The 22296-nt window shown below is 46.4% G+C and overlaps 1 protein-coding gene across 2 annotated transcripts in view; it reads right to left on the reverse strand.

Moving 5' to 3' along the window:
• Window positions 1-22296, reverse strand: part of SEMA5B (semaphorin 5B) — a gene marked incomplete at both ends in the record, with an annotated part of 46149 nt that overhangs the window by 17263 nt on the left and 6590 nt on the right. The window contains 3 exons of one of the 2 annotated variants that reach the window (XM_084232250.1): window positions 6055-6100; window positions 10770-10869; window positions 16552-16754. In XM_084232250.1, the coding sequence (XP_084088376.1) occupies window positions 6055-6100; window positions 10770-10869; window positions 16552-16705 (300 nt within the window). Of the gene's footprint in view, window positions 1-6054; window positions 6101-10769; window positions 10870-16551; window positions 16755-22296 lie in introns of those variants that run through there. The other variant, XM_084232249.1, reaches the window with a different exon arrangement.

The following is a 22296-nucleotide window of genomic DNA, read 5'->3' on the forward strand; positions in this document are numbered from 1 at the left end:
AAACTCAAATAAAACACCAGAGCTCAGCTCTCTGCTACATCCTGCAGCCTCTCACATGGAAAAGATTTCTCAAACCAAAAGTTAGAACATATGGCCCGAAAGGAATATGTATATTTATAATGATTACAGCACAAAATGAGCTTCTTTGAGGCATTTTATTTATTTTTATTTTCTTGTAAAAAGTACTTTTGTCAAAGTAATGATGCACAGAGTTGAAGAAATTAAATAGTATGAAAAAAATTGTTAAAAAAATCCTAGCAACCCTTCCCTTCCATACGCCAACCTATTCCCAAGGGTTACTTTCAGCTCTTTTAGCTGTTTTTTTTTTTTTGGGGGGGGGGGCAGGGTATGTGTGTTTTTTCCAGTTTCTCAAACATATGTATCAATCTCAGGCCTTTTGACTTCCCCACTTACATGTCCCCATTCTCCTAGTCCCAAAACACACATACATTTCCTCTCTCCCTATCCTCTCAATATAATCATGCAATATCAATTATTTAACATTTAATATAATTATTTAATATTTTAAGATATGGGTTAAATTTACATATTATGAATATGTAAAAATTGTCTACTGCTACCAACCAGTACTCCTGATTTCACCGAATATAAGATACAATCTGATCACTTTGCAATACATACAAATTTTGAATCATGATGCTGCACACCTGAAACTAACATAATGTTATATGTCAGTTACGTCTCAATAAAAGAGACACCATTGATTATAACATGAGCGACTATGAAAGAAAATATGCTGTCAGTCAAACTCCTTTATTATTTAAATTTTAATGCAAACTTATCAAAAGTGCTCTTATTTGACATTTTTTATGACATATCAATCTTGCACATACAAAATAATGTAAATAAAACTGATCTAGTATCCTTAAACTTTTTTTGAATTTAAAGTTCATCTCTGCTAGACTTACTCTTCTATTTGTGCTCATTTTGGTCCGTTTTAGAGTATCATTTTTTTGAACCATCTAGGGTGTCAGTGATTTCACAGTTTTTTTTTTTTTTTATTTGTTTGTTTGTTTGTTTTGTTTATACATGCACTGGGTACAGTCAGAAGCGCAGGAGGGTGAGAGAATTCACCAGAGCCAGAGCGGGGAGCAGAGCAGGCAGAAGGACCGAAGTACACTGCTGAGGGGAGCAGCGGGCGGCAGGAGAGGTCTGCGCGCCATGTGGGACCCTCCTCCGGTGGCCGGGGAGCAGCCGGGGATCGAACCGGCGCCGCAGAGGCCGCGGGCAGCTTCGCAACCCAGCGCTCAACCGCTGCGCCACTGGGGAGGCCCGATTTCACAGTTTTTAAAGAATATTCCACTCTGGTCTCTATAATTTTCTTCCAAGCTATTGACCCCATTTTATAAATTTGGAGGTTGGTACTTTGTTGATCTTACCAGGAGTCCACAGGTTTTCTAACAAACCAGAACTCATATTACCTGTACATATGAGCCGAAAATACGATGTGGGATGAAATCGAAAATGCGATGTTGGGTCAGAACACCAGAAATAATGACCAATTTGGTGCCTACACTGGCAATGAAAACTCCATTGGGCCAGTGCTGTCTGATTGTGATTACAAGATGTCTTTGACTGAAAGATGTGGCCTGATTTCAATCTCATTAAAATGTGAAAACATGTATACCTGAGAATTAATGAAATATGCCTATTTCCTTTCTTGATCTGCCTTTTGTTTTTCCTGAACTGAGCAATTGTCCATTGCTTTGATTTTCTTCATTTGCTAGTATAGTAATTACTAGTCTGCTTGTGTACCTGTTACCAAATTTCCCCAAATGCTTAAAAGTCTTATAAATCATTCTCGGTATCATTTGCCAACTGTACACAGAAATGATCAGATAATCAGGGCCTTCCCGATGGCTCAAGGGGTTAAGACACAGCACTATGAAGCTATCGAGGCCACTGCAGCACGAGTTCAATCCCCGGCCAGGGAGGTGACCCACATGGTGGAGCAGACCTCTCCTGTCTTGCCCACTGCTCCCCTCAGCAGTGTATTTCAGTCAATCTGCCTGTTCTGTTCCCCACTCTGTCTCTGGTGAATCCTCTCCCCCCGCAGACACACCTCTGGCCTGTACTCCAGTTCTTGTATGCTTAAATAAATAATCTTCCTTCATTTGCCACTTGAGAGAAAGTACTGTTATTCTCCTAATGTGATACCACTCACTAATAAAAAGCTTCTTTTGTGGAAACAATCTCATGATTCATAATCTGGCTTACTGAGATTCAGATGATGAGAACTCGTTAGGTTAGTAAAACAATCAGCAAAATACAGACTGTGGGAAATGTTAAAGGAGAAATGACCAGGTTTCTTCCATAAACAAGCTGCACAAACAGAGAAAGAGGAGAAACATTATTCTGGTCCCGAACTCTGTTAGTGCCTTTTACCTTTCCTGAAGTCTCTGGACCTTTACCAGTTGGGTCTCTGGAGAAAGGGTTTTTAGTCTCCTTTTCTGCAAAGGTGGAGGAGGGGATTGCAATATGGAATGGGACAGGAGACCTAGGTTCCAACCTCAAAACTGAAAGAATTTCAACCATTTCTCATTTTCACATTCCACAATGACTGACACCCGATTTCTGAGCTCTTCTAAGGAATTGCTTCTCTGTTGTATCTCCCTCCATCAGTTGTTTCTGCTCTGCTAATTCATCCACTTTTCATCTCCTCATAATGTATTAATCTCTTCATTATGAATCCATACCTTTAAAATTTTCTTGCTATCCATTTATTGGGGTCAGGCAAAAGAGTGAAAGTAGGCATGTGAGGTCAAATTGCTATGCATAATCCCCTACAATAGGCTATCTCAGAAATTCCAGAATGGCAATCTCTAGTAACAGTCTCTGCATAGTTTTCATGTTATGAGAGAGAGAGCTAGGAACTGGATAATCTCTTTGTAGCCTCAACAACTCCTCTGGACCCTAGAGACAATGGTTGGGCATCAAAATATCTTTTGAGCATTAAATCAACCACTTAGCACAGTTTAGATTTCAAACATCACTAGAGCTGCGACTCTAGCTTGGAGAATGTGAGATGAGAACTCAGAAATCAGCCTCTTTCAGACCCAAAGCCCCGGAAGAGTCTTGATGTGCATGTGCAGAAAGGCCTCCTTTCTGCACTTGCAGGATATTTGGAAGCTTGAGGTCATTAATCCACCGTAATTAGGCCTCCAGCCATGTCATCCTCTGGAATTGCTCTGGTAAAGGTCATTCAAGAGCTCCTAATTGCCAGACCCAAGTTAGTTTATCATACTGGTCCTCTCAGCAGCCCCCTGATGCTGTTGACCACTTGAGACCTTTTCTTTCTCAAAACCAACTTATTAAGTTACATTGATAAATAACTATCACGGGTGAACTGATTTGATTTCTGCTCCCTCTCAGCAAAGATGTGCATACACACACCTGCACACACAGTCATACTCACGCCCTATATTCACTTTGCCTTCTCTGCTTAGAGAATTGGGAAGGAGCTGAGTATTTAAATTTTCCTTAAGGAACAGTAGTTTATATAAATTGTTTAATAGGGGTTAGGTACTTAGAAGTCCTTTAATGGACACTGGTTTGCACAAATTATTTGCATTTAGATTTTTCTTTAAGGGATGTTAATTATTAAAATCATCAATAAAGCATTGAGTTTTAAGTTTGGTGAAATCATACCCTGGGGCCAAGTGAGAGGATCCGTTAGCTGGAATGGAGAGTTATAACTGCGCACCCCCAGGGGAGTGGGCAGCATGGGGAGTAAAAGAAGCTGGAGGGGTGGGAGTGGGGGTGATGGCCCTGCTCCCTCCTGTGGACAAAGTGGCACAGTTCATGCTCAGAACTTGGTTGCTTGAGCAGCTTCTGGGAGCAGATACTAAGGACTGGAAACTCCTAAACAGGAAACTAAAGCCCACAACAGGGCTCTTCCTGAACACGGGCTCGTTCATATAGTCAAAAGTCAGGGGTTTCTCCCCAGACCAGATGACAGACCAGAGGTTAGGAGGCAGAATTCTGCCACTAGACTAGTGGTGGGGTCATTAAACAGCCCACTCCAACTTGTCTCTCCTCTTCCTTTTGTGGGAGGTGCCCCCACCCCCATGGTGGACATGAAATGTGTTTATTTCTCTTCTTGGTTCTGTCATGGAAAATTAGGCTGAATTCCTAACCCGAGATTAGGTCCCAGAGACACACCCTGGGAAGGTAGTTAAACCAATTCCTCGGGCACTTGTAGCTGGTTTGCAAGGCCCCTTCAGAGGTCCCTCTGAAGCTGAAACTCTGGCCTAAGCACAAGTAATGGGGCAAATATAACATATCTTCCCAACACAGAGCTGGATGAACCAAACTCCAGGCCTCAGTCATCTAGCTGGAAAGTCTGTTCCAGACTGGGTCCCAGAAACACGTCACATGGTTCCCATCCCAGAAAGGGAATCACATGTGATCTCTTAGATACTTGCTCTTTGAGGCAAGAAAGAGCTTGATTCATTCACCTTTGGACCTCAAATCCCTATTACCAGGTCTAAGGTTGGACCTGGCCTTTAGTCGATATTCATTAAATGTTTATTGGGTGGCTGGGTGGCTACATGGGTAGGTTGGCTGGTCTGGGTATGGAGAGCAGGATAGATGGACAGATAAGTGGATGAATGGCATTTCCTTTCAGGTTTCCCTAGTTTCTCCTAAATCCACTTCCTACTCCCTTAAAACTTCCTTCTGGAAGGGCCTCCCCGGTGGCGTAGCGGTTGAGCGCTGGGCTGTGAAGCTGACCACAGCTTCTGCAGTGCCAGCTCGATCCCCGGCCACGGGCGAGGGTCCCACATGGCGCGCAGACCTCTCCTGCCGCCCACTGCTCCCCTCAGCAGTGTATTTCGTCAGTCTGCCTGTTCTGTTTCCCGTTGTGGCTCTGGTGAATTTTCTCACCCTCTCGCACTTCTGACTGTACCCAGTGCTTGCATAAATAAATAAATAAATCTTTTTTTAAAAAAAATAAATAAATAAAAATTAAAAAACTTCCCTCTGGAAACCAACTGCAATGGCCTCCAGGGGTATAGTCTCAGGCGCATCTTGAAAAAACAAGGCCAAAATGTCACAACAGCTCATCAAGGAGGTCTCCCCTTTTCCAACTGCCCATTGCAGGGAAATGTTATAGCCTGGCGCTTGACTGTCTAATTAGGTTATAGCCTCAGTCATCAGTTTTTACTGCGAGCCCTGGCTTTTCTTATAACCCCTTTGTCCCCAGCTCAGTTCTGGTATACAGTAAGTGCTTGATGACATGGGAACCAAGTCACTCCCTTCACAGAAGAAGAAGAGATGGCCTTCCTTTCTCCAGAATGTTTAGACTCTGCAAAGATAGTTAGGCATCTGTTTCTCAATCTGCGATATGTTCTGGATCAAGGAGTTCCATTAAAATACCTCCCAGAGCACTTAGGGAATTATGCTTGGGGAGTCCTTCTTGGCAGCAGATAATAAATCAATCACAGTTCAGTGAAAATGCTGAGTTAGAATGGGATCAGTCAGGTCAGGCTAAGATAGGAACTAGGGAGACTCTTTCTCTCCAAGCCCAAACTCAGAGACCTCTCTGTGGATTTAGGTTCTGGACTTAGAGTGACCAGTCATTCCAGAGTGCCTAGGACTGTACTGGTTTTAGCACTGAAAATCCTGCATCCTAAGAATCCTTCAGTCCCCAGCAAACAGGGGCAGAGCACGCCCCTGGTTCTGGTGCCTCTTTTCCCTTCCTCAGTAGCTCCTCTGCACCATGCAGGAGCCCTGTGTTTGCCACCAGGTTTATGTGTCACCACCCCCTCCCCCCGACTCCCAGACATCTTCCCAGCATTACCTTGACAGCCAGTGTGCATCACAGCCAGTGAGAAGAGCCCAGGGCTCCTGTTTTTAACCCTAAAGGCTGAATTCTGACTCTTGCTTCTTGTGCTGCCCCAGTCCCTATTCCCAAATACTAGAGAATGGAAGGGAAAAGGAGGGAGAGAAGTAGAGGAGCGCAGAAGAGGAGGGGGTGGGAAGGGAGGGGAGGGGAGGGAGAAAAGGGGAGAATGGAAAGGGGAGGAAATGTACCTGAAGGAGGGAGACATTGGCAAGGCTGAGTCTGAAGAGGTAGTTCCTGTGAAAATAGAAATGAAGATCATAAGTCAAGCTGGATCTGCAGCCATGTCCCTGAGTGAGGCTCCCACCCTGTGGGCTGCCAAGACTTGGGGTCAAGTGCTGACAACTGAACCCCTGGAAGAACTTTGCCTCCATCAGCCTGTTTAATCTTCACAGCAACCCCCCAGATAGAAAGAGGCAACTCCGTTTACTTCCTCCAATGAGGAAGCAGGCTGGGTAAATGGTCCAAGTCACAGGGGTAAGTAAGTGAAGGAGTTGGGATTAAAACCCATGTTGGCATATTCTCGAAGCCTGCAATGTCTTTGCTCTCCATCTGGCCAGGCAACCCAGGGAGGACCCTTCATCTCCTTTCCCAACCATGGAGCTCTTGCAGGGACCCAGATGGGCTATCTTCGTCCTTCTCTGCCAACCACCCTGACCCACTTCCCTTCCTCAACCAGGCCGGCCATATCTGCTGGCTCCACGCCTTGTGCCCCTGGCGTCCAATCTATGTCCTCATCTCCTATAGTTCCTGCTGCAGTCCATGACTCTGGAGCTGACTTTTCCCTGGCCACCTCCCTGGACTACCTCAGGGCCCCTTCCCCTCATGGTCTAGCCAGCCGAGCACGGCCAGCCTTATCTTCCTCAAACAATGTTCTTATCCCATCAGCCTGCAGCTCAAAAACCGCAAAGAAGGAAGCTGATGTCCACACAAAATCCTGTAAGCAGATGTTTATAGCAATCTCATTGGTCATTGCCAAAACTAGGAAGCAACCAAGATTGTCTTCCGTAGACGAATGAATAAATCAGTTATGGTGCATCCAGACAGTGGAACAGAATTCAATGCTAAAAGGAAACGCGTGATCTAGCCTTAAAAAGACATGGAGGAAATTGAACTGCCTATTACTAGCTAAACTAAAAGGTACACACTGTATGATTCCAAATATAGAACATTCTGGAAAAGGCAAAACTATGGAGACAGTAAAAAGATCAGTGGGTTCCAGGGGTTCAAGGACAGAGGTGTTAAATAGCTAGAACACAGGGGATTTTTAGGGCAGTGAAAAAACTCATTGTGTGTATGGTACCATAATGATGGATATACGTCACTATACATTTGCCCAGACCTATAGAATGTGTAGAACCAAGGGTGAACCATAACATAAACTATGGACTTGGGGTGATAATGACCTGTCAAAGTAGGCTGTAACACACATACCACTCTGGGGGGGGTAGTGACGGTGGGGGAGGCCATGCATGAGTGGGGTAGAAAAGATAAGGGAAAATTTCTGTACCTTCCCATCAAGTTTGCTGTGAACCTAAAACTATTCTAAGAAAAAATATTAAATAAAAAAAAATCTCTTTAATAATGTGGATGACAGCACTGGCATTACCCAACACTACTGAACACACATAGAGTCAGGCACCGCTGGCTCTGCTCTGCACGGCTCTGGAGCCACAGGCCACAACACGTGGCAGGACACACAAAAGTGACTGCAGGGTCACAGAGCACATCCTGAGGCTGAGACAGGGAATTCCCTCTCAGCCACTGTCTGGGGGCTGGGAGCCTTCTGAGAGCCTCAGCATCCAAATTGTAAAATGGGGAAATGAATGTCTTTCTTACTTCACAGGGCCTCGGGCACAGGAGATGCATGTTAAAAAGCTTTATTAATGTCAAAAAAAGCAGATGTAAAGTGTTATTTTTCCCTAAGAATGGTCTTTCTCTTCCTTCCTCCCTTCCTCCTTCCTTCCTTCTTCTCTCTTTCTCTCTTTCTTTCTTCCAACTTTGCATCCTGAAGCTTTTAAGAATAAGTGCTTTAGAAAGTTCTGGCCCACCTCATCTATGCTCAGAAGAGAGATGAGGGGAAAGACTGTGAACTGGGTCAGAATGAGGAGCAGCCCAGCTGGAGAATCAGGGGTCTGAGGAGGAGACACCTCAGGCTGGAGGACTTCTTTTCCCCAGCTCTGGCTCCAGGCCCAGGGCCCACTCAGCTTCTCTGCTGTCCTGGGGCTGGATGGACCTCACCAGGGACCTTGGTTCCAGGACTCTGAGATCCTCCCTCCCCTGCCTCATTCTTCCCTAAAACTTAGCCGCGCTTCCCCACCCCCACTCTCCTGGCCAAGGGACAGATGGGCTCCAGCTTATGGCTCTTCTCCAGCTGTCTGCTCAGGTAACACAGGCATCTGCTCACAGCTTTAAAAAATTAGGGGAAACATCGCATCAGTTTATTCACTTTTATCCCGTCAAAAATCATTCATCACTACACTGCAGTCTGTTCTTCTGGGAGGTGGAGAACAGAGAGAAATCTCTGTAGTCTAACCTGCCCTAAATCCTCTATGGAATAAGGAGGGGTGTAAGGAATAAAAAATTTCCTTGGCCTCAATTCTAGAGGCCCAGGGGTTCAGAAAGAAGGGGGGAGGGAGGGGAATGTCATGCAGGAGGGAAGGAAGAAGGAAAATGACCTAAACAAAGGGAGAAGAAAAGAAGCTGGGACCCGCTTCATTTGCTGTAAGGGGTGAAAGGCACCAAGACCCTGCTTGGTTTTCCCCTGTTCATCTGAGAGCAGAGCCAGGCTGAACCCAGGAAAGGTAAGCAGCCACCTGCATGGGTAGCCCCCAGGTAGATCCAGAAAAGCAGCAGGACCACAGGCAGGTGGCTAACCTGAGTTTCACGTTCCTGCTCCAGAAAATGCAGATAATCACAGAACCTATTTCCCGGGAAATTGTGAAGATTAGATGATTTATTACAGGCCTGACGGGCTACATTTACTACGTGTTTTAGATGTTTTACTACATACTTGGCACATAAGATAATGCCTGGCACACGCAAGCGCAGAGTGAATGGCAGCTTTCAGAATGCTTCCAAGGGTTCAGAGCAGATTTTTAAAAGTAAAACTGGTAGAATCTGAATAAGATGGAAGGATGGGCTCAATGTCAGCTTCCTAATGGTAATGTATGACATTAAGCAAGATGTTACATGGGGGAAACTGGGTGAAGGGTCATGGTATGGACGGGATATCTCGGTATTATTTCTTTCAACAATGATTCTTTTTGCTGGGAAAATAAAGTCCACACTCATGTACTTGCATATGTATAGATTATAACCTCTGGGAGGACATGCCTCCAAGGAGGGGCCTTTCTTGGAGTGGGTGGGGTCCTGATTTTCACTGTTTTAACTTTTGAATGTTATGCTATATTACTGATACAAAATAATTTGTTACTTTAAAAATCAAAAAAATGGGACTTCCCTGGTGGCGAAAGGGTTAAGACACAACCTATGAAGCTATCTGCAGCCACTGCAGCACGAGTTCAATTCCCGGCCAGCCAGGGAGCAACCCACATGGCACAGCAGACCACTCTTGACTCGCCCACTGCTGCTCTCAGCAGTGTACTTTGGTCAATCTGCCTGTTCCGTTCCCCACTCTGTCTCTGGTGAGTCCTCTCACCCTCCGCGCCTCTGGCCTGTACCCCAGCTCTTGTATGCATAAATAAATACATCTTTTTAAAAAATAAAAATATAAATTGAAAAAATACAATGCTTTTAGGCCCACTTCATAAGAGCCTTGTGATGTTGGCAACACAGAGACTATAACACAGACTTTACAGGAAACTGAGGCTCAGAGATCCAGATCACTTAGGATCAGCTCATCCAGTCTGAGTCCAGAGTTCTGTTCTTGACATGACTTTTTTTTTCATACTACCAGTGAGGGAGTGTGGATACTCAGGAAAGCCCAGAGGTCAGATGGTCAGTTATACAGCATAATCTGGAGGTGTCCACCACAGGGGCCCCCTGCCCGCCCTGCAGACCCACTGAGCCAGAAGCTCTGGGGTGAAGTGTCTGAAAAACACCAGTGTACTTCCAGATGACAACAGGACTGGCAGAAAAAACTCTAGCTGCTTTGAGGAGACTGTCCCCATCCTCTTGTCATCCTGCTACATGATTGTGGGAGTCGCCTTCTCCTCCCTGCCTTTTCATGTTTAAACCAAGGACAGTTGGGTTAGACCAGCGATTTCCAGCCCTGGCTGTGCCTCACCCCCAGTGTTTCTGATTCGGCAGGTCTGGGTAGAGCCCAAGGACCTGCATTTCTAACAAGCTCCCAGGTGCTACTGGTTCAGGCACCACTTTTTGAGATTCTCTGAAGACTGCTTCTAAGTTTCCTTTCTTACCAGTGTTGACAGTCTATGGTTTTATGAGAATGATTTCCTCTTAGTCGACCCGGTAAGGTGTCCACAAGAACTCCCTGGAGTGTAAGATCTGTTGAATTAACATCTGAGCAGTGGGGCCAACAGAGAAGGCAACAAGGAAGAGAAGCACACAGTGCGCGGTGTCCTGGGTGCAGGTGAGCATCTGGCCAGCAGGGGGCCCCTGGGCACTTTGTCTGCATGGAGCTCTCAGGAACTGGCAGATCCAGGAAGCTTAGGAGGGACTGGGGTAGGAGGTGGCCAGCAGGCATTGCTGCTCTTAGTATCTGCTAGCCACTGAGCTATTGACTTGCTGAGATATGGCGACCTAAAAGTCACTCGCCTGCTCTAATCCCTGCTTCCTTCTGTGGAGGACATTCAGAGAGAGGACCTAGCAGAGAGGAAGAGGGCCCAAGATAAAGGTCTATCCAGTGGGTTCATTGCCAATATTACCTCCACCCAATTCTGAGCACCGTGTTTCTGGTCCCAACCCTCCTGCACGTCATTACCTGGCTCCCACGATGAGCTGGTTCCTGGAGGGATCAAGAGCGAGCTGGGAGAAATCTCGGGCTCCGGGATAGGTGAAGTTAGAGACCCACGGCTTCAGGTCTGGTAGAGGGAGAGGCAACCACTTGGTTACTGTTAGACCCAGGACTCCCAGCTGCACCAACCTGGGACTGGAGGAGTCAAGGTGAAGTCAGGGTGTAGTGTGGTAGGGGGACTCAGGGGACCTGGGTGACCCTGCCTACCTCTGTGAGCAGCCAGCTGGGAGACAGTGAATGGGGGTGTTATCGCTTCTTGTTATGTGCCCCAGTTCAGAGAACTCCATCCCCTCTTGACCCCACCAGCCACCCAAAGGGAAACCTGTAATCACTGTGACACCCCCAGAGCTTCAATGGCCAGTTCTATATTTGAAATCCATCCCCTTCTTGTCCTCTCTGCACCATCATTTCTTGCCTGGACTGGTGCCAACAGCCTTTGAATTGGCCTGTCTCCCATTCCTGCCCCTCTAGTCCCTTTCCCATAAGGCAACCCAAGTGATCTTTCTAAAATACAGATCTGATTATATCACTCTCCAGCTCTTTAATAGCTCCCAGTTGCCAATAGGAAAAGTCCCAACTCCTGTGTAGGTCCTCAGGTTCTGGCCCCACTGTCAAGTAGAATGCCTGGCACATTAATGATCTTGTGATCATCAACTGAAATAATGATGCTTCATTTATCACATTCCCCCTCAAATCCTCACCCCACCCACTCTAAACTAGACACTGCACATCACTAAACTAGAACTGGAACATTGCAGGAGCCTGCAAACCTTTGCACTTCTGTTCTCTCTCATCCCCACCCTGCCACCTTCAAGAAGGCTCCCCTGACTCCCCAGAGTCAGGAGAAAGCGTTCCCGTAGTTCCCTCTAACTGACTGCCATCAGAGCCACCATTACACTGTTTGGGGAACAGGGAAGACCTTGCTTCTTCCCTCTCCAGGGCCCACCACACCTGGCAGTGTTTGAATAAATATAGGAATAACCCTCAACTCTCTCTGTACAAGAGAATCAGGTTTTTGGACAAGGTTCCACAAGGCAGGAGAAACAGAGGTGGGTGGTTATTGTCCAAATCTGTGTCTCTAAGGAAGGATCTTCACAGCCAAAATCAAAACCTTTCATGGGGATTAAGCAGTAGAACAGCAGAAAGCCCTCTGATGGGTGTGGCAATGGTCTGGGGAGGGCACCCTCGGAAGAAGTGATCAGCTGACTTTTTCTCTCCCTCTGGAGACCTACTTCTCCCATCTTTGTCCACAGCCCCTTAATAGCGCTCACTCCCTTGACTTCTGTCTCATGGATGGGAGGAAATTGGTAGCAATTATAAAGAGCTATGGGGCAAAGGAACTTTCATACTGATAGGGTTAAAGATGAGGGGGATACTGAGGTCCTGTGCTTCCTCCCTATAGTACATTAGCAACTGGCTCTGAGTCATGGGGGCTGGGGGGAGATGGAGAGAGAGAGAGAGAGAGACTGTGTGTTGTAATCCAAGGGAAATAAATCATCACTCATTATCCCTCCACTACAGAGTAAAAGCAGCCCTTCATTTCTGCACGACAGGCAAACACTTAATCGCTCCCTGGAGAACTGAAGGTTTTGTGAGTTGGATGTTTTTCAGAAAATTGTGATATGCATGATTTAAAAAAAAAAAGGAATTCTGCAGCAAAATGAAGCAAGTCCTTTGGGGTTGCCTCTGCCCCTGGCAGATAACCATGGATTGGCAAGAATTGTCTTGTAGTTGCAGTGGTATTTGGGCAATATAGGTATAAAGGGAGGATTTGGAGTGGGGCAGGTTGTGTTTTTAGCTGACTTCAGGGCCACTCTCAAAAATCCTGGTTGAATATTATTCTATCTTAGAGACTAAGCCAAGGGTCCTCCTCTTCCAGGAAGTCTTCCTGGATTATAAATTTGTCACCCTGACCTTACTTTGTTCCACATTCTCTCAACTCTCTCTGTTCCTCCACATTGCATGTTATTGTCACTCAGAATGTGCTCAAGTCTGCTTTCTGTGTGTGTGTGGGGGGGGGGGTTGTGGGTAGGTAGGTGAGGGATGAGTTTCTTGTCCCCATCACAGTGGGTGTTCCTCAACAGTAGCAACCAGGTCACATTTTAATTCCCTCTTTCCTTTCCAACAGGGGCATTTCAAATGTGGGCAACTGAACAGGGGACAAGGATGCAGCAAAGCAGGAAAAACTCCACTGCGGACTTCTTAGCTCAGTCTTCACTCAGTCCCTTTCTTGAAGAGGAAGGGAGAGGGAGGGAAAGCAGAGTAGGTGAAGGGACAATAGGGACTTGGGGATGAGGGAGTGGAGGGTGATGGCCCCTCCCAGTTTGTGTGACTGACAGGGCCAGGGGGAAGAGGTGAGTGGGGGTGAGACTCAGGCAAGGTAGAGGGGGAGAGACTCTGAGGGGTGAGGAATAGTGATCTTAGGGAAGCCTTCTTGGGAGGGAGCCAGCTTCCTCTTATTAAACAGGCAAATAGGACCAGAGGGAAGGCTGTCTTTAAAACACCAAGCACGTTCTGAGCACCGTGTGCAGCGAAGGCTTTGGATGGCGACTTTAAGAGAAAAATGACATTCTCCATGACGCGCCTGTGATTTTAATTATAGTCAATTCAATTACCCACTTTGTGGATTAACCACTGCCAGTGTTAACTCCATACTGCCTTCTCCCTGACACCTAGAAAGGCCATGCTGTGGCAAAAGGAATGATGTGCGGGCCAAAGAGAAACACAGGTGGGCCCTCCTTAAAGACACTCACAGGAGAAAATTTAACCTTACAAAACAGGAAACTGTCTGTCAGATTATGCAACCAGCAGCTCCTCTAGGGTACTGAGGGTTTTTTCACAGATCGGTTAGGTGTCAGGGGAAAGGGGAATGCACAGCTACACGTAGGTTAGAAGCCTATAGATTAGTGAGAAATTTAATGCAATATTTGAGGGGCTCCTGGAAGCTGGGGGTCAATGCTCAGTTGGATCGTGAAAACTTCTTGTCACCCAGAACTCTGTCAGTCTCCCAGAGATAACCGAAGCCCTCGTGTGTGCTCCGTGGTGCCAAAGGGTGTGGGGAGATCAGAGGACTCATGTAGATCTGTGACCAGTGGCACTGGGGGACCAAAGGGAGTGACATTTAAGGAACAAGAGAGGCGTGAGTGCGCGAAAGAAACTCTTTCCTACTTGAGTCCCACAGTGTCCATCTCTGTGACAGGGGTCCATGAGGTCCAATAAAAGTTTGGAGAAAGGGGGCCTCCCTGGTGGTCTAGGGGTTAAATCTCAGCACCATCATCTCTAGGGCCTGAGTTCGAGCCCTGGCCAGGGAGGAGACCCACATATAGCTCAGCAGACCTCTCCTGTCTCGCCCGCTGCTCCCCTCAGCAGTGTATTTCAGTCAGTCTGCCTGTTCTGCTCCCCACTCTGTCTCTGGTGGATCCTCTCACCCCCTGCACCTCTGGCCTACTCCCCAGTTCTACAAAATAATAAAAAAAAATCTACTAAACTCATTAAAAAATGTAAGAGTTTGAAGAAAGGATAGGAAGCCCCAAATTGTCAGAAGGGTGGGGGATGGGGCAAGTGGAGGATGGGAGGGGGCTAGGGAGGAAAAAGAGATGATGATGTTGATTTAGGATGACAGACCACCTCCACTTGCCAGAGGTGAGGGGGATTCCTTAGTCACACTACATCAACCACCTATGTGAATCTGAGCTTCATGTCTTTACTCTGAGAGAGGGTAGGATGGGAAGTCATTCAAACAGTTCACATCTGAAAAGTGGTATGAAGGGACCCAGGCACTCAAGGAACACATCTCTTACCTCTCCAAAGACCTCCCTGCCCCCAATTTGTTTCAGCACAGACCAAGCTGGCTGGGGGACAGAGAATGCCTGCTTTTCTTCCACTAGTCCTTGTCCCCAGGATCAGCCAGGCCAGAAGCACCCTGGCCAATCCCAAGAGGAAATGTTTCATTAGGAGCTGCCACAGGGGCCCCCGAGAGAGAGCAGACCTCAGAATCCTGCTCCTCTGTCCGCCACTTGGTCCTTTCCTTCAGTGATAGCCACCAGCTCTCCGGGAGTCATCAGAAGTCTGAGGGTGTGCGCTCATTTTGTAAGCTTAAGGACATTGCTAATTTACTTTAATCCACTTAAGGCTTCAAAGCCTTGGATCCCAGCTCAAAACAGACAGCACCAAGAAGACAGCTGGAAACCCTCCTCCCTGAGAAGGGAGTCAGTCTGCAGCTGGGAATCCTACATCTCTAAAAGGCCCTCAGCCTCCCCACCTCCCAGTCCCCAACTCCTATTCATACTACTATTCCCACTCCTCAAATCTCATGCCAGTCTCAGACTCCTGGATTTCTTCTACTGCTCTGGTTTTCATTTTGCCCTTCCCCACTTGTTGTATGGAATCCCAGAACACTGGCTCCACACAGGGCACCAGAGGCTGGAGCACTCTCACTCTGCCCTGGGAAGTGGGTCTAGCACTGAATGGGAGTCAGGAGACTGATGCTGAGGCCTGGCTCTGACAAGTCTTTCAACCTCTAGTCTTGTTCCAATTTGTAAAAGGAGGTGATAGACCCTGCCCTGCCTCCCTACCAGGGTGATGAAGAAGAGGAAATTATGGCAGTTTTTATTAGACTTACTAATCTGGAGACATCTGAGGCTATATCTGCAGGTCCCAGTGTGGGTTGCCATGGAGCTGATGGATCAGTGTGATCTTAACACCACCAATGATCCCCAAAATTGGCTAAAGGATAATGGGAAAACCTCAGGGATGTCGTGGTGTCTGTGTTCTCTTTTGTTTTAGATGATCATCAAATGTATATACTAATGTTGGAAATCTTCGTGAGACCTTAAGAAACCTCAGAATCTGGGCCTCCTCGGTGGCGCAGCGGTTGAGCGCTGGGTTGCGAAGCTGCCTACAGCCTCTGCAGCGCCTGTTCGATCCCCGGCCACCGGAGGAGGGTCCCACATGGCGCGCAGACCTCTCCTGCCACGCCCGCTGCTCCCCTCAGCAGTGTGCTTCGGTCCTTCTGCCTGCTCTGCTCCCCGCTCTGGCTCTGGTGAATTCTCTCACCCTCCCGCGCTTCTGACTGTACCCAGTGCTTGTATAAATAAATAAAAATAAATCTTTAAAAAACAAAAAAAAAATCTTCATTTAAAAAAAAAAAAGAAAAAAAGAAACCTCAGAATCTGTTCAGCAATTCCCAAATCCCAATTTGGAAAATGATTTAGTAGGACATTCTCATGTCTTCCTTTAACAGATAAGAGTTATTGGTTACTTCCCTGGGGGGTTCCCAGGACCCCCAAATGGGCATGCTTGTAGCTATTTAGAGCAGAAGGAAGTGTTCCAGACCTCTCCAGGCACTCTTCCTAATAAGTGAGTCATCTTCATTCTTTCTCTGAGGAAAGCCAAGAAATAGAGTTCATGCTTTCAAGAGAGCTAGAGCTGAGCCTACCAACCAAACCTTGGTCAGCACACCCAGAACATCTATTACCTAGATGCAAAGTAATCCCAGAGAGAGACCCTTGCCTCCCCCAGGCATACAAGAATGAGGGGCCTAAATAAACTGTCTGGAGACTAAAATCAGACCCCTCCAGCCCATGGCTTCCCATCCTTTTTACATCTCTCTCCAAAGAGTCTGCATACCCTATAGAAACTGAACATCCCAGGACTTCCAAAAGCCAGAGAGGTTCCACTGAAATCCAACCTCAGACCTTCAAGACATAGTCATTGCAAAAAAAAGGATGGAGTAGGAAGCAGTTCTCACCTGCAAAGGCCACGGTGGGGTGTTCCCTCAGGGTGCACAGCTGCTGCTCACTGCTGGGCTCACTGAGGACATCCTGGGAGCTGGTGAGGTGCAGTACCAGCAGTGTGAGGCTGGGTGGCAACAGGATGACAGTCAGGGGTCCCAGGAACACCATGTTGGGCCCCTCTACAATCCCAGTTCCAGGAGGCAGGTTGGGAGAAGATCTGCAACACAAACACTCAATCTCACCACACGTTCCCTCAGCAATGCCCATTTGTCCCAATTTTCTCGTGATTGTCAGTGGCCCCATGGGTTTGATTTGTTTGTTTAAAAACATATTTTAAAAATTACATTATTTAGTGCTTACTCTGCTCTAGTAATGCAGAGTTATAGATCATATCTTGAAAGCTAATTTCCCTTGTAATGGTACTCTGGACAAAACTGACAAATTATAGAACTTTTTCTATTATGATCCCAAATGACTCAAAATTAGTTTTAATGACAAAGGTGGTATCTAAAAGATTTTAATAAGTGGAGCTAGGACATGTGGTTAGCCATTCGTAAAAAGGTACATTTGGATCCATAAATCACACATAATACTAGATTTAAATGTTAAGATCAAAACCATAAATATACTAGAAGAAAATGTGGGCATACTTTTTTTGTAAACTTGGAGTGAACCATGACTCAAAATGCAGAAGCTACTAAAGAAAAGATTGACAAATTTAAGTAGGTAAAAAAATCACAAACTACTGTATGCCCCCCTCTTTTCTCCAAGTGCATGTACACACACACACACACACACACACACACACACATACACACACACACACACCTCCCAACCCATTAATCAAAATCAGAAGGTAAGGGAAAGACTGGGAAAAAATATTTGTAATTCACATCACAGGCAAAGGATTAATATTTCTAATATATAAAGATCTCCTGGGAATTAAGAAGAAAATGACCAACAATACAGTAGAAAAAGGAGCAAAAATAAAACACAAGCAGGGCTTAAAAATATGAATGAATATGTTACATTTTGACTTGTAACAAGAGAAGCAGAAATGAAAAATTGGATTGCAATATCACTGTTCATGTATTAGCTCAGCAAAAATCCTAGTTAGATGATACACTCTTGGTAAGACTGGGCAAAGGACACTGTCATATACTGCAGGTGTGTATGCAAAATGGTACAACTCTGTGAAGAAGAAACTGGCAGCATCTGGGAAAACCACAGAAGCATTTACCCTTTGACCTAATTTTGGGGAATCTAGATCAGCACTACTCAAAATGTGGTCCATTGCCAAACCCTAAAGTATGAGGATTCCTTAGTAAAGTAAATGCAGAAAATTGAAAGCAAGAGTTTAAAAATCTTTATAGAAATTTGACAGTAATTTTCATGTCTCCTGAATCTAATAAAATATTTGGGCTTGTATTTTGCAGCGTTTTTTTTTTCAATTCACTTTTCTAGTAATTCGCTCTTATTGAATTTTACAAAAGTATCCATCTGCAACAGATTGTAAATTGAAAAGTAAAACCTGCTTCTTTATCACAGACAGTTAAGAAGCAAAAATAAGACTACAGAGGCATCAGCACGTGTGCAAAGTGACTTATGCGTAAGATTACTCCTTGTGGCATTTTTTTTTTGAAATAACAGAAGATATGAAACAACCAAATGTCTAGCAACATGCAACTGCTTAAGTCAGCTATGGTATATCTTTATAATGGAATATTATGGAGTTCTAGAAAAGAATGGGGATTTACTCTAGATTTTGACATGGAGAATTTCTAGTTACATTAAGTGAGAAAAGCAAGGTATAGAATAATTTAACAGCATGCTACCTTTTGTGTAAAAAAGATAGTAGAAATAAGAATGCATATTTATATATATTTGAATTAGCATTAATGCACACTGGAAAAGTAAATCAAAAACTAATTTTTATGATTTATTTATTTATGCACACAAGAGCTGGGGTAAAGGCCAGAGATGCGGGGGTGGGGGTGGTGGTGACAGGATTCACCAGAGACAGGCAGACTGACTGAAATACACTGCTGAGGGGAGCAGTGGGTGAGCCAAAAGAGGTCTGCCATGCCATGTGGGTAGCTCCCTGGCAGGCCGGGGATCGAACTTGTGCTGCAGAGGCTGAGGATTGTTTCATAGTGCAGTGCTGAACCCCTTGCGCCACCAGGGAGGCCCCTCCCCCCCCAAAAAAACTAATTTTTAAAGAACAGCTACCAATAAGTAGCAAAACAGTCCCTGGTGCCCGTCACCTCTTTCCGTGACACTGAGGCAACCTGAGGTCAAATCCCAGGTCTTCTCCTTACCATCTGTGTGACTCTGGGAAATATACCTAACCTCTCCTGGCCTTAGTTTCCCAATGGGGAGCGAGAATAACAATATCAACTTCCTCAGTAGTTGTAAGGATTACAGGAGTTATTATCTTTGAAGGCTGAGATCAGTGCTTGGCACAGCCTGCTGTCCTGGTGTGAGTTATTCAGGCATCCTGGAGGGAGAGGGCCAGAGGAGAGAGGAATTTCCTCTGCCCTTTCACATTATGCTTTCTATTTGTCTCCCTCTTACCCTCTGTCTCCTTCCTGGCTCTGTATACTGGCAGTGTGTGTGTGTGTGTTGGGGGGGCCTCCTTTCCTCATTTGCCCAATGTGTTGGGAGGGCACTAACAGGAGATGGGAGCAGAGGAAGGAGGAAGGACATATCAGAAGGAGCTGCGCATCTCTCCACAGGTCAGCGGTCTTGCGCTGACCTCTGCTCCAGGTTTCAGGAATTGGGTGTGCCCTCCTTCTCTTTAGGCTAGGGGTGGTACTGCCCCACCCTTCACACTACCAGCCCAGGGCACTACACTGAGAGTTATATCATGTGGTTCCCAACCTCTTTCCACACCTTTGTAAACAGTTCTTTTCTTAAACTGCCCTCACAATTCCCAATTTGAGTGTGCTGTCTTGTCTGTTTCCCAGGGATGGGGGGACCCTGACTGAGGTAACATCTATTTGGGTCTATTCAATGCAAATATCATCTCTTTTGATACTACCTGGGGTTCTTCCTCTAACATCCCCTCAAGACATCTAAGATGGTAGCACAGTGGCCCTGCCACATTATTCCCCTCCCCCGCATGCCTCTTTCTCTGGTCCTCACCCCACGTCTGACTAACACCCCTAAGCCCGAGGTCTGACCCTCCTCTGACCCTCCGTGTGACCAGATCCTCCTCTGACCCTCCGTGTGACCAGAGAGCACATCCTGGGTTTCCTCCCCTCCTCAGGCCCAGAGTGCAAAGCACCTAAGTCTGCTGCAGAAGTTCCAGTCACATGAAGGATTTTATATAAATATGTCCTCAAGGTCCCTCCTGAATCAATAATTGCAAATTAATGGCACTTTGTTCTGCTGGGCCCCAACACAGCATGCTTGCTGTTTGAGTGGGGCGGGAAGGGCTGAGGCATGACCTGGATTTGAGATTTCCTCTGATCTGGCCACATCCCCTTCAAGGAGGGATGACAGGGTAGGGAAGAAAGAGCAAGAGCTGTGAGTAGAAGGATGTGTGCACAGCACACAGACCATCACCCAGAGCTAGAGACTGAGCACTAATCAGGGAGGAGACAGGAAAAGCCTTTTCCAGAAGAGTGGTCCAATCCTTGGGAGTGAGGGTGGCCAAGGTGCTGACTCCAGGAGCCCCAGAGGGGCTCTTGCACAGCCTGTTGAACCATCTACCTCCAGGGCCTCTTTTGCTCTTGGCAAAAGAGCCAGTAGGCCCTAAGAGGGAAGCAGGGCCACAAGGGATGGGGCTGGAGTGTGGTGTGCTGGTGATCGAGGACTTGCAGCTTTACAAATTTCAGCTGATCAAGAAGTACCATATGGAACAAAGGGGAATGATGGTCAATCCCCACAGGCTCTAATTTCTTGAGCAGAGTTCTAGACACCTGATTGGGTGAGGGAGGGAAGTAGTTTCCCAATTTTTAAGAGCTCCACATCTTTGCAAATGGTCTCTCCTCCTTGCCTAGGTGAAAGGGACAGGCACCAGCAGCCTCTTCTCCCCACCCCACCATAGATGCCCGCACCAAGGATAGTTGCATGATCAAAACAGACCAATCAGATGCTCCCTCATGGCCATTTGGGTATATGATCCTCCCAACCCCAAGGCCAATCAGTAGTGAACCCTAAACAGGTAATATGGGCCAGTGGGTGGCCATCTGCCATGTGGCTAGGCAAGGAGTAGAACACTATCAAGACAGACAGTGACGAGAATAGCAGACTCTGGGAGGCTGACAGTATTCCATTTCCGGTTCTAGCCCTTTCCTCAGGTCTGACCACATTCTACTTCAATGAACCCCACGTCCCCATCCTCATAACTCAGCTCCCCTGTAGTTTACCTAAGCCAGTTGGAGCGCTGTCAGGCAGGAACAGGCTGTGGGGTAAGGCCCCCACAGCACCCAATCTTGCCTTCAGTCCTCCTAAGGAGCCTTTGCACATGCGGGGGGAGGGCAACACCCCGGCTCAACACCCTAGCCTTCCAGACCATGGTGCCATTGAGATGTGAGGATGCTGTGAAAGGAGCTAGCTGGGAGCCCTCTAAGAGGATTTTCCCTCTTCCTCCTGGCCTTGGTTAGGATGGACAGAGTTACATTAACCCTCTGCAGCTGTTAGTGACCTTTAACCACACAATAAAGATTAAGGTGCAGAAAGACACATGGAAGGTGGGATGTTGACGGCAGATCAACATGGACTCTTGCCCATGATCCACCATCACACTTCTGTGCCTCTGATCCCTTACCTGTAAAATGGGGAGGATACTAACATCTACTTCAAAGAGTTGTTGCAAAGATTAAGTGAGCTATTTTGTATGGCAGGGTTAGAAGAGCACTTGCCACAAAGTAAGCACTGGATGAGTATTGGCTATTACTATTACTGTTGTTGTTGTTGTTGAATAGTTCTCTCCTGACTTGTTTAAGCCCTTTCTTTTCAGGTCTCAGTTATTAGCCAAGCACCATTCCGATGCTGTACAGCTTCATTTCTCATACTTGTGGCCAAATACTCCTAAAACAAAGAGGAATTTTTATTTCAAATATATTTGCCTGATCTCATGTTAAAATAATCCCAGAATTTCTTCCCTGGCAATCTGATCTTCCTGGGGGTAGTGGAGTTTCCACAGAAAATTCAGAGTTTGGAAGATTGCCAGACCTGGGTGCAAAACTTTATTTCATCACCAGTAAGATAAGGTTAACAGTTCCTTGCCTCCAAAGGAATGCTCGTAAAGCACCCAGAATTGAGCCTTGCACAGCGTAGGCCTTTTATGAAATACATTTGTTTTCAAAGCAGTCAGCTAGTTACCTCAGTGTTCATGTGTTCCCAGGTTCATGTGTTCTCTCGTTTATACAATATTTCACCTGAACCTGCACTAGTCTCTATGTGTGCAGAGTCCTGGAGAAATGGAGCTGGTGGGGGAGGGGAGGCCCATATGACCCAGGTATGGTCCTGCCGCCAAGGAGCTTATAGTCTAATGGCGCAGAGGAGGCGCTCCCCCCAAGGAACTAGCTAGCACTGGACAGAGACAGTGACCGGGGGCTGGGACAGGTGGGTAATGGGGCACAGAAAGCCTGGGCTTCACCCTGCCTCGGGGCTGCCTATCACAGCATGGTGACAGGGTGCTTAGGCGTGGGAGAAAGGGAGACACGACACCAGTTGACTGCTATTTTGGGAAACCCTTAGTGATGAGGAAAGCATTTTCCCAAATCGTGGGCCAGAACTCCTCTTGCATT

This window comes from Talpa europaea, assembly GCF_964194135.1.
Source record: "Talpa europaea genome assembly, chromosome: 4".
NCBI classification, from domain to species: Eukaryota; Metazoa; Chordata; class Mammalia; order Eulipotyphla; family Talpidae; genus Talpa; species Talpa europaea.